Raw genomic sequence first — 12,764 nt, 5'->3', positions numbered from 1 at the left:
CTTTTACATTACATGTTGTCTTTAGTTGTCCTTTCATGACTACCCATATTTTTTGTTTGCTTAGCAGTCTTAGCTGGTAAAGGGTTAAGTACTGATTGACAGGACAGATCATACAGATAACAGATCCTTTTCTGGAATTTCTTTCATGTTGATAAATTCTGATTCTGTATGTACTAGCTCCAAGGTTGTACGTTGTACTGTACTAATATTTTCATAGCCTGAAGATCCCTCGCTGAACCTTATATTTCTACCACTAGGTGGCAATCTAGAAATATTGCATTGCATGTGCCTGGGCGTATTGTGGACCTATTTCCTCTTAGCCATGTGGTTAAGCACGTTATTATTAACATTATTATTATTATTATTTGATTTCTGATGTACGAAAGCTAAATTGTATCAAGCAATAGTTATATGTGTACCTAAATTCTCTTTAAATATTGATACATAGTCCACATGTAGTGTTTTGAAATAAAGACTATTTGCGTATGTTTTGCATGAACAAGACAATGTCACTGAGGACACAAGGAGAGTTTAACATTATTTTTATTTTCCTCTGGCATTTGGAGAAATCTCAAATGTCAGACACACCCTTTAAGTTGAAGGTTGATCTTTAGACATATTCTGACATGTCATTGTGACAATGTAATCAGTGGGGGTCTCTACCCTGGTACATCCTTCGATTGCTATAACAATGGGGCCACATCACTCATTGATCAAGTGATAGGAGTCCCAGGGCACAGACCCCCCCCTAATGACATCTTCTGACATGTCAGCTGTCTAAAGGTGAACAGTCACTTTAGTCTTTATTTATATAAGAATAGATGACTGATGTAAGATGACATTTCACACTATGGTCTAGGTTCTCTGTAATGTGCTGCTTTGCTTTACTGTAATGCTGTTCTAACAATCTTTTTCTGTTTTTAACCTTAGGATATAAACATAGTGGAAGAGGCACTTATTGAGAGAGTACTAGATCTTTCTTTGATACACTACATGAGACATTCAAACAGAACCTAAGCATCAAAAAGACAGACAAGATCATCAGTATGGCGTGTAGAAGAGTTGCTGATGTACTTTTGTGGTTTACAGATAAAGACTATTTTTGTTTTTCAATATATGATGAGGTTAAAAGAGACTGCAGCATAAAACAACAATTATTATAGGTAATTCGGATGACTGAATTCTGAGCAGATTATTACTTGATCTTACGGAACGGTTATATCGCTGGTGCTTTACAGTAGAGGTAGGTGATCGTAGCTCTCCGGGCATTGAGGAACTAGACGTATCCTTGGCTGGTTTGGCATGCTGTGAAGTTGCATAACACCTGAAGATCCACCGTTTTAGAGTTGGAGCAATACTTTGTTCCCATGTTGGATATGTGCACTAGACAAGTGTTCTGTTAGTAGTTCAGCCCCAGCATCAGAATATGTGAACTATCACACTGACACTCACTAACTTATAATGCGAGTAACACAGAAAATGGTCTGACAGAAAGAGGACTGGTAGAGCAAGTGTATGCAACTGGAGGAACAAGATAGAAGAGGTCACAGGGTGGCCCAAGGTATGTACAGTGAAAACGTAAGAAAGAAAGAATGTAAAGAACTTTGTTTCCTAAAATATTGGAATACATTAGGTTAGCAGTATGCGATCACATTGTTAGGCCTCTTTCACATGGCAGTATTTTACATCAGTATTTGGAAGCCAACGCCAGGAGTGGAATCTACACAAAGAAAAAGGATGATGGAAAGATTTGCACCTGTTTTGGACCTACTCCTGGTTTTAGCTTCCGAATACTAATGTACTGCAAAATACCACTGTATGAAAGAGGCCTAATAGAAGGAAAAATAAAACTGTTGGCATGGTCACAGTCTGATGACTTATCACGTCGTCCTATTACAATAAAAAAATGAAACCACATAGCCAAACCACATAGGATAAAATGACACCAGCTAGCCTGGTGGAGAGACCTTGGATTGAGAATGGAATGACCACCAGAATTTTTCTGTTTGATCAGTGTCATACTGTGCTGAAATAACTATGATGACAAACAAGAGTGTTCATTTTTAGGGACACTAAATCTAAAATTGTAGGAAAACAGGCAAAAGCTTTTCTCTAACAGCATAACACCCAGTCTTTCAGAGGTGTATCCCATGTGCCTGTGTATGCAGCTGAAAAGGACATTACTGTCGTGTTCTATAAGGGATTACTGACAGGATGTCTCTTTTTAAAGCTGTGTGTGAGCTGTATTTATATTACTGTAAATGACAGCTGTCATATAATGTTTTACCAAGTCTTACCTTTTTCAACAGCATCTTCTTTGTGCTGATGTTTTGCATATTTTGCTTGTGTGATTGGACTATTTTCTGAGTTTATTACTTTATTTTTAATGTCATTTGTGCTCCCTTAAAGGGGCTGTCTGCTTGGGAAAATCTATTTTTGTTACAAGGGTCTTGCAACATTAATCTGATCACAGGGTGTCTGGCAATCTGCTGTAATCTCTGGAGGAATCCAGCAGCAAGTGTTAAAATTATCTGCAGCACCACCACAGGGGAAATGAAGCATTGCACATGACTGATTGCTAGATACACAAGACTTGATAGGTCCTCCAGAGGTGCTGTTTGTATCTGCCCTCCACTTTGACTAATAGATGAGAGTCCTGAATGGGGAAGCCTCTCTATTATCTTATAACTCCCTAATGTGGTCTTTGAAAATAGATTTTCTAAACCAGACAACTCATTTAAGATAAGGACATACAGGTCACTCTTTCACATGTTATAAATTGAGTCGTCAGAGGCAGGACCCACTTATTGTGTTTTGATAGAATACTGCTTTTTGGCTTCATTATTTGAGTTACATTATTTCTATTTATTTTCTGTAGTTATACACTATTTGTACTCATATGTTATTGATTTCACATACACTAAACTAATATTGCAAGGAGCCTTTATGATGATATGTTGAATTGTTCTTTACAATTTGGGCATACATAACTTTACCTAATGGTAGTTTTGTTCGAGCACTGGTATATGGGCACTTTTCTAATCTGCAGAAGATGTCATTATTACGTAATCATTGCTTATATTCATCTAGGTTGCATTGTGTGTATATTAACCCTTGTACTATTATTGTGTTTGAATCATTTAAAACTACACGCCAATATTCAAATCACAATATTTTGCAATGCTACTAATGTCCAAAAGCCTTCTTGTGGATGTTAAGTCTAGTGCACATGACAGGATGGTATTTTCTTGTTTACGGGCTGTATAGATACGGCAATAAAATATTACTTCCTGCTTCTATTTAAAGGCTATAGACACCTTTGCAGACAGTTTTGTTAAAATTATTATTGCATTGTAAGTGTTTTATTAAATATTTACAATTCGTTTTGATTATAATTTTTCCACCATTTGTCTTTATCTTGTATATCATACAATACAATAAGGCTGGGTTCACACTGAGTTTTTTGCAGGAGGAAAATCTGCCTCAAACTTCCGTTTGGAACTTTGAGACAGATTTTCCTCTGACTGCACTCCGATTTTGGCTGCGTTTTTTGCCCGCGGCCATTGAGCGCCGCGGGCATATAACGCACCGAAATACGCTTTCTCTGCCTCCCATTGATGTCAATGGGAGGTCAGAGGCGTAAACGCCCAAATATAGGGCATGTCCCTTCTTTTTCCCTCGAGCTGGTTTTTCCGCTCGCATTAATTTCTTAGTCCGACAGACCAGCTTATTGTTGGCTCCTCTTTAGCCTCTCTCTGCTCCCCTGAACGCTATTCTAAGGCTGTGTTCACATCACCGTTGAGGGGTTCCGTCTGAGTTTTCAGTCGGGATAACCCCTCAGCAGAAAGCAAACGGAAATCTCAGCTTCTGTTTCCCCCACCTTTTGAACTCAATGGTGACAGAAACCTATCTAATGGTTTCTGTCTGTCACCGTTGTGACAGGGTTCCGTCGTTTTGACGGAATCAATAGCGCAATCGACTGGCTATTGGTTCTGTCAAGAACAACGGAACCTTGTCACAACGTTGACAGACGGAAACCATTAGCTAGGTTTCCGTCACCATTGATACCAATGGTGAGGGAAACGGAGGCTTAAATTTCCGTTTGCCTTTCCGTTGAGGGGTTAACCCGACGGAACCCCTCAACGGAAGGGCAACGGTGATATGAACAGGCCCTAAGTTGACAACTTATTTGATTTATGTTTATTTTCTTTGGTTGCAAAGATGTCAGCTTAGAATAGCATTCAGGAGAGAAGAGAGAGCTATTCAGCCGGTCTGTCGACCCCAGCACGGCATCCAGCAGCTTGTATTGTATTATAAGACATACAAGCTGCAGAAGGCAAGTGGTGCAACATTTTTAAAGAAAACTAAATATTTAATAAAATAAATACATTGCAATAAATAAATAAAACACAATAAATGTAAAGTTATCCATAGCCTTTAATTAAAATGATCATCCCGTATTATGTTGAAGAACAGGATTAGTTACTGTGAACTTTATAATATATAAACAGAAAGACTCCTACAGCAATTTAGAAAGGAAGGGGCTAGCTGCTGTAAGGTAAAGCATGCTCCCCGAGTAACAATAAAGGCACTCCTATATAAGCATTTAAACACAGAAGAAAGAAAAGGAGAATACGAGCCTATGCATTAAAATATAACTTTATTAACACTTACACGCAATGTGTTAAAAACAGGTACAAAAAGGACTGGAGGACACTATTACAATTACAGTTGAAAAAGCACGTATTGGCAGACTGTGTAATAGTACAAGTAAATAGCATCAGAGACTTCAAAAATGTGACTATAGAGTATGGCCGATATTCATATAAACAGCTTTAGTTTTCCAGTCATGGCAAAATGCCAGTAATGCAAGGCAGTGTGCAAGGAAAAAACTGGTATGTTATAAAGTGAATAAGTCACAAGAAAAATTTAGAAAAGGCCAAAAAGTTTTTAGTATTTAATTACAAAAAGAGTCTCTTACCCATAAATAGCTGATAGTACAGTCTGGCAATCGTGCACAGGACCCCAACGGGGAAGCACATCTGCGAAACACGCGTTGGGGTCCTGTGCACGATTGCCAGACTGTACTATCAGCTATTTATGGGTAAGAGACTCTTTTTGTAATTAAATACTAAAAACTTTTTGGCCTTTTCTAAATTTTTCTTGTGACTTATTCACTTTATAACATACCAGTTTTTTCCTTGCACACTGCCTTGCATTACTGGCATTTTGCCATGACTGGAAAACTAGAGCTGTTTATATGAATATCGGCCATACTCTATAGTCACATTTTTGAAGTCTCTGATGCTATTTACTTGTACTATTACACAGTCTGCCAATACGTGCTTTTTCAACTGTAATTGTAATAGTGTCCTCCAGTCCTTTTTGTACCTGTTTTTAACACATTGCGTGTAAGTGTTAATAAAGTTATATTTTAATGTATAGGCTCGTATTCTCCTTTTCTTTCTTCTGTGTTTAACTGTGAACTTTATAGTATACACACTGTTTGCACTGTGGTACCTGCGCTGCTGCACGTAGTTCAACTAAACAGCATATGATACTATAATCAGGTTTGTAAGGTAGAATATTCTTACCCAATGTAAACAGGATCTATCATGGCAGGAAAACTAAGTGTGATTTATTCAAAAAAGTTCCCCCCTATGATTCTGGAGTAACTGTTCCTGCAGCCGCTAAAGGCTGTATTCCAGAGATTTGGGCTTAAGGACATTTTCCCGTGACTTAAGCCAATGACTGAACTCTTATTTAATCATTTAAGGTGTAGATCTTTAAAACTGTCCTGTGCCTGTGACAGAGTCTTTGCAGATGCGCCATGTTTCAAATTATTGACATGACAAAAGTTGGTCATTTGCATACCATGCGGGGGTTAAATAATGAAGTTGTCTTGCCCTGACAGATCCACTTAAACTTCTCAGGCTATTAAAAGAGTTTCATTCAGGATGAATATGACTAACAATAACCAAATAATTTTTTATATTTGTTATATTTTGTTGTTGAGGATTACCAGGAGTTCTGTATATTGATTGTTCATGCCTACAGTTTTTATAACATCATTTAGCTGTATAATGATGAAAACCGACAACCAGGTATTGAAGAAACGGGACAAAATGTTCTCTCCTCTCGATAGTGCCGGTTGTGTGATCCAGGTGTACCCAGGTTTATTACTAAACATGAGTGCCTTTATTAATAACATAATATGATGTAGTACTAAGCTTCACAGGGTCACACAAAACGAAAGATTTCATTCAAAGTTCTAAAATGTTCGCTCTCTTACAAATGCAAGCTTCTTCTGTTTTGCTCATTTGTCATGGACCACCATGGTATTCTTTATAGACTTCCGAATTCCGACTTCCAAATTGAAACTGGTTTTAAGCTGAACACAAGCACCTGTCTTGTTATAAACTGAAAATGAAACAACTGAGTATGGGTAAGATGACATGCCGGTGTTGCCGCATATTGGAGCGGTGTTTAAACGATTGTTAATGTCAGCGCTTATTTGAAGGTAAACAGTATTTTAACCTGCAAAAAACGTGTGGACATTAATAATCATTTAAATACTGCCCTTATTTGCCGTAATACCACATGTCACTGCTGCGTTTCGACAGTGTCCCGGATGCTAGGCCTTCCCCTCATTCTTCTATTTAGTCCTGTGGGCATCAGTGCTATGTTTTTTCTAGACGGAGCTGTAATATTCTAGTCCTGACTGCTTTGTTATTGTCAAATTTGCACCGCTTCTCCCTATAGGTGGCACTGTTTATATTCACTTTTTATATGGGCTCCTATTCAGATGTATTGGTTCTCCAAATAGAAGAAATGATACCCTGATGCTCCATGAAGGGGGTGTATTACAGAATTTTATCAGCAGGATATTTTTTGCTTGCTTTTAGATTTTTACCTAAACAGGAGGTACACAAATAATAATATATCATCACAGAGGCAAGCAAACTGTGGCTTTAGAGCTTTTGCTAAGCCGCAAGTCTTGGGACTGGGAAAATGACACCTGGGACTTGTAGTTTGACAGCAGTGGAGGAGCTTCAGGTTGGCAACAGTTATAGGCAGACATTTTATTTGCATGTAGTTAATTTATGATTCATATAGTGAAATGTAAATATGTACATTAAAATTCAAGACATTTAAATGAAACATCTTGTGTTTTATAAGCTGTTTGATACAGTATGTATAAAATGTTACCTTTGATATACCTTCTAATTTCCACTATCATTATATGTACTGTTTCCTGTATTATATTTGTTTTTACATAGGCTAATAATTGCTATTTCATACAATAAAGAGGTTTTCAAAAATATGGTGTGTTTGAATTGTGGTTACCAAGCTCTTGTACTGCATGTAATTCTAAGCATCACACAACAGAAAAGTAAAACACGAAAAAAAAATACTGTACAGTCAACTCATTTGGAACTGCCTATTGTCCAAATATACACTATATGCCCAAATGTATGTAGACTCCCCTCCTAATTATTGAGCATGTGGTTCAGCCACACTCATTGGAAACAGGTATATAAAATCTAGCACACCGCATTGCAATCTTGTAGAAAAAAATTGGTAGTAGTATTGGTCGTACTGAAGAGCTCAATGACTTTAAACTGTCATAGGATGCTACCTTTGCCACAAGTCAGTTTGTGAAATTTTTGATCTTCAAGATCTGCCCCGAACAACTGTAAGGCCTGTTATTGGGAAGTGAAAATGTCTATAGGAATAACAACAGCTCAGTGATAGACCACACAAACTCACAGATCTGAGTTCTGAATTACGTGAAAGTCGCCTTTCTGTTGCATTACTCACTACAGAGTTCCAAACTGCCTCTATAAGTGACATCAGCACAAGAACTGTGCTTCATGAAATGGGTTTCCATGGTCGAGCAGCTGCACACAAGCCTAAGAAGCGTCGGCTGGAGTGGTGTGAAGCACACCACCAATGTGGTTTCTGGAGTGATGAGCCATGTTTCACTATCTGGCAGTCTGATGGACATTAGCAGATGCCAGGGGAACACTACCGACCAGAATACATATTTGCCTACTGTAACATTTGGTGGAGGGATAATGATCTGGGGCTGTTTTTCAGGGTTTGGGCTGGGCCTCTTATTTACAGTGTAGGGTAATGTTAATACTACAGCATACAAATAAATGGTACAGAATTTTATGCTTTCAACTTTGTGGGAACAGTTTGGGGAAGGCCCTCTCCTGTTCCAGCATGAATGTGCCCCTGTGCAAAAAGCGAGGTCCATAAAGACATATTTGATGACTTTGGTGTTAAGAAACTTAAGTTGCTGACTATATAATCTGAGGGCTGCGTATATAAATAAAAAAAAATAATTGCCCCACTGTACTATTTAAGATGTTTGGTTACATCCATCTTCACAGTTACGGGCCACGTACCCGCATCTTTTGTAAAAAAAAAAAAAAGTGGCCAGGTAGTTTGGGGCGACTGCTTTATGCAGTTCGATCTGTGTGGGCTGAAGCTATGCAGTGAGTATATAGGAAATAGGCGTCCCTAGGTACTGATACACGTCATTAAAGGGAACTTGTCACCAGCCTTTCACCTATTAAACCAGCAATACCTGGTAGAAGTGGGTGAAAAATCATTTTTATGTAACCTATAATTATCTTCTAAGTAGACTCTGTACCTTTAGTATTCAGTTTTTTAGTATTCCCGTGCTGTATGCTAATGATCATAAAAGAGTTTGAAAAGAGTCATATCTTCATTCCTCAAGCGCTTCCGAGTTAACCCCACCTCCTTACTTTTGATTGACAGCTTACTGTAGATTGACAGCATTCAGGGTGGGGCAGTTTTCGGCGGTGGGCGGGCATAAGAAGAGGTTTATGTCAAAGGAGAAGTTTAGGGGAGGGGATAACGCCAATGATCTTTTGACAGCAGAAGCCAGCGAGGGGTGAGTGGAGTTCAATAGGTGAAATGCTGGTGACAGGTTCCCTTTAACCCCTTCCCGACATATGACGTATCCATACGCCAAAGTCGGGTAGGGGAAGTATGGAGCGGGCTCACGCAGTGTGCTCGCTCCATACGATGACGCTGTCGGCTGTATGTTACAGCCGACACTTCAGAGTAACTAGCGGCATCACGCTCGAACGCGATCCGGCTAGTTTAACTCGTTAAATGCTGCGGTCAATACTGACCGCAGCATTTAAATTGTCAGAAAGAGGGGGCGACCCCTTCTAACAGCTCATCGCGCCCCCCGCAAAGCAATCGCGGGGGGGGGGGGATGGTTGCTATGGCTGCCTCGGGGCTTAATGAACGGCCCCAGGTCCGCCATCTTTGTACACATATTAAGCCTTGCCTCCGGCGTGGCTTAGTAGGTGCCTGTCAGAATCACGATATACTGCAATACATTAGTATTGCAGTATATCGTACAAGCGATCTAACGATCGCTGGTTGAAGTCCCCTAGGGGGACTAATAAAAAAAGTAAAAATTAGTTAAAGTTTTTTTGGTGCAAAAAAAAATAAAAAAAATTAAAAGTTCAAAAAAAAAACCTTTTCCCCCTGGAGCATAGTAAAAAAATAAATAAATAAACATAATTGATATCACCGCTTCCGCAAAAGTCTGAACTATTACAATATATCATTATTTAACCCGCACGGTGAACGCCGTAAAAAAAGAAAATTGTAAACGCCAGAATGTCTATTTTTTGGTCACCTCATCTCCCACAAAAAATGAAATAAAAAGTGATCAAACCATCACATGTACAACAAAATGGTATTATTAAAAACTACAGCTTATGCCGCAAATAATAAGCCCTCATACCACTTAATCGACGTAAAAATAAAAAAGTTATGGCTCTCGGAATTTGGCGACGCAGAATAAATTTTCTTTTTTACACTTAGGTTTTTACATGTAAAAGTAGTAAAATATAGAAAAAACTGTATATATTTGGTATCGCCGTAATCGTATTGACCCACAGAATAAAGTTAACATGTTGTTTTAATTGCACAGTGAATTTCGTAAAAACAACGCGCAAAAAACAATGGAGGAATCGCTGTTTTTTTCATTTTCTACCCCACAAATAATTTTTTGCCCGTTTCCTAGTACATTATACGGCAAAATAAATGGTGCTACGAAAAACTACAACTCGTCCCGCAAAAATCAAGCCCTGATAGTACTATATCGACGGAAAAATAAAGACATTATGGCTTCTGGAATGTGGGGAGGAAAAAACTAAAATGAAAATCTGAAAGTTGTTTACGACGGGAAGGGGTTAATGACGACAGCCAGTAATAATGTTTATAGCGTCTCAGGGCGCTGACAAGTGTCCTTGGATACTGGTGTATACCTAAGCTAGTCACGATGGTGCTGACGTCCCTTGTTACAGGCGTGGTTTAAAATATTCATGCTCTGGTGTCCGACCAGGATTAGATCCAATATAAGAAAGCTGTATTTTAGAGGGTTAGATGTAACTCAATGAGAGACAGTTTGGATTAGATACCACTATTGTACTTGTAGTTCTAGCCCGTATGGTCTGTTAGAAAACAAACGTCTTAATTCATTTTTTGTATATAATATCAGGTCCCTATTTAAATCCTTTGGTTTTAATTGATTTTTAATTATGTTTTATTTTTAATATTAGATGGTGGCAACAATGAGATCACCAGCGTGTGGAGCTACAGTGCATTCAAAAAGTCTTCAGACCCTTTACATTTTTTCACATTTTGTTATGTTGAGGCCTTGTGCTAAAGTAAAAAAAAAATGTCCCCATCATTCTGCACTCAATACCCCATAATGACAATGTGAAAACAGAATGTTAGTGAGCTAATTTATTGAAAAGGAAAAACTTAAATATTGCATTGACATAAGTATTCAGACCTTTTACTCTGTACATAGTTGAAGCACCTTTGGCAGAGGTAACAGCCTCCAGTCTTCTTGGGTATGATGCCACAAGGTTTGCACATCAGGATTTGGCGATTTTCTGCCATTCTTCTCTGCAGATCCTCTCAAGCTCTGTCAGGTTGGATGGGGACTGTCGGTGGACAGCCATTTTCAGGTCTCTCCAGAGATGTTCGATTGGGTTCAAGTCAGGGCTCTGGCTGAGCCACTCAAGGACATTCACAGAGTTGTCCCTTAGCCATTCCTGTGTTGTCTTGGCTGTGTGCTTAGAGTCATTGTCTTGTTGGAAGGTCCAGAGCACTCTGGATCAGGTTTTCGTTACGAATATATCTGTACTTTTGATCCATTCATCTTTCCCTCAATACCAACCAGTCTCCCTGTCCCTGACACTGAAAAACACCCCACAGCCTGATGCTGCCACCACCATGCTTCACTGTAGGGATGGCATTGGGCAGGTGATGAGCAGTGCCTGGTTTCCTACAGACATGACGCTTAGTGTTTAAGGCCAAAAAGTTCAATCTTGGTTTTATCAGACCACAGAGAGTCCTTTAGGTGCCTTTTTGCATACTCCAGGTGGGCTTTCATGTGTCTTTTACTGTGTAGAGGCGTCTTTCTGGCCACTCTACCATAAAGCCCAGAATGGTTGGGTGCTGCAGTGATGGTTGACCTTCTGGAAGTGTCTTCCATTTGCACATGGGATCTTTGGAGCTCAGCCAGAGTGACCATTGGGTTCTTGGCCACCTCTTTTACCAAAGCCGTTCTCCCCCGATTACTTAGTCTGGTGGGCGGGCCAGCTCGAGGAAGAGTCCTGGTTGTTCCAAACTCCTTCCATGTAAGAATTAAAGAGACCACTGTGCTCTTGGGAACTTTCAGTGCAGCAGAAATTTTTTTGTACCCTTCTCCAAATCTGTGCCTCCACGCAATCCTGTCTCTGAACTCTACAAGCAGGTCTTTCTGCCCCATGGCTTGGTTTTTGCTCTGATATGCATTGACAGCTGTGAGACCTTATATAGACAGGGGTGTGTCTTTCCAAATCTTGTCCAATCAAATGAATTAACCACAGGTGGACTCCGATCAAGGTGTATAAACATTTAAAAGCTGATCTAGAGAAATTGGAGGCCCCCAGAGCTAAATTTCATGTGTCATAGCAAAGGATCTGAATACTTATGTCAGTATCACTGCCTATATGAACAATTAAAATTGAATTTTATTGTAGACATCAACGACTAAAAATGGGCTAAATAGCCATCGACTGTGCATCCGGGGGGTCGCCTCGTGCAGGTGACGTCATTGGCGTGTGCTTGCATGGGATTGGCCAGCCGGGCGCCGTGTCCTCGTATGGTGGGAAGGACTACTACTATATATGGCCGGCGTTCACTCCGCTCGTGTTCGACCAGCTGACCAGTGTCGTGCACGAGCCGGGTGAATGTTAAAGCATGCAACTGGTGCTAACCGGCCTCTTGGTGTTCTGAACTAATAAACATTGTGTCCCCTGATGATGCACCCTGCTAACAAGGGGTGCTGAAACGTGTTGGGACACAATTCTAGTGGCATGGATGACCAGGTGTTTATACTATAACTTGAAGGGGTACAATTCTTCAGGCATTTGGAGGTGTATACAAATAAATACAATATCCATTTGCACCCCCCGACTGGTCGCCGTGCTTACACCTCTAATAGTTTCGTTGGCTATTTAGCCCATTTTTAGTAGTTGATGTCTACAATAAAATTAAATTTGAATCGTTCATATAGGCAATGATACTCATTTTGAACACAAGTGAACGTATATCTATTATTATTAATTCAATGTTAGTTGTGTAGTGTTAATCCTAATTGAATACTTATGTCGATTGTAAAGGATCTGCCAGGCACTGCTTCGGGGTTAATTCCC

General features: G+C 39.5%; 1 protein-coding gene across 1 annotated transcript in view; it reads left to right on the top strand.

The window, feature by feature from the left end:
- RNF125 (ring finger protein 125) overlaps positions 1-4,653 on the top strand; it is a 29,054-nt gene extending 24,401 nt beyond the window's left edge. The window contains exon 6 of the mRNA XM_075826307.1: positions 931-4,653. Within this exon, the coding sequence (XP_075682422.1) occupies positions 931-1,017 (87 nt within the window). The 3' untranslated portion in view covers positions 1,018-4,653. The remainder of the gene's footprint in view (positions 1-930) is intronic.
- Positions 4,654-12,764: the final 8,111 nt, after the last annotated feature.

The sequence above is a fragment of the Rhinoderma darwinii genome, chromosome 5 (genome assembly GCF_050947455.1).
Source record: "Rhinoderma darwinii isolate aRhiDar2 chromosome 5, aRhiDar2.hap1, whole genome shotgun sequence".
Taxonomy (NCBI): domain Eukaryota; kingdom Metazoa; phylum Chordata; class Amphibia; order Anura; family Rhinodermatidae; genus Rhinoderma; species Rhinoderma darwinii.
This window is presented reverse-complemented; position numbering and strand designations above follow the sequence as displayed.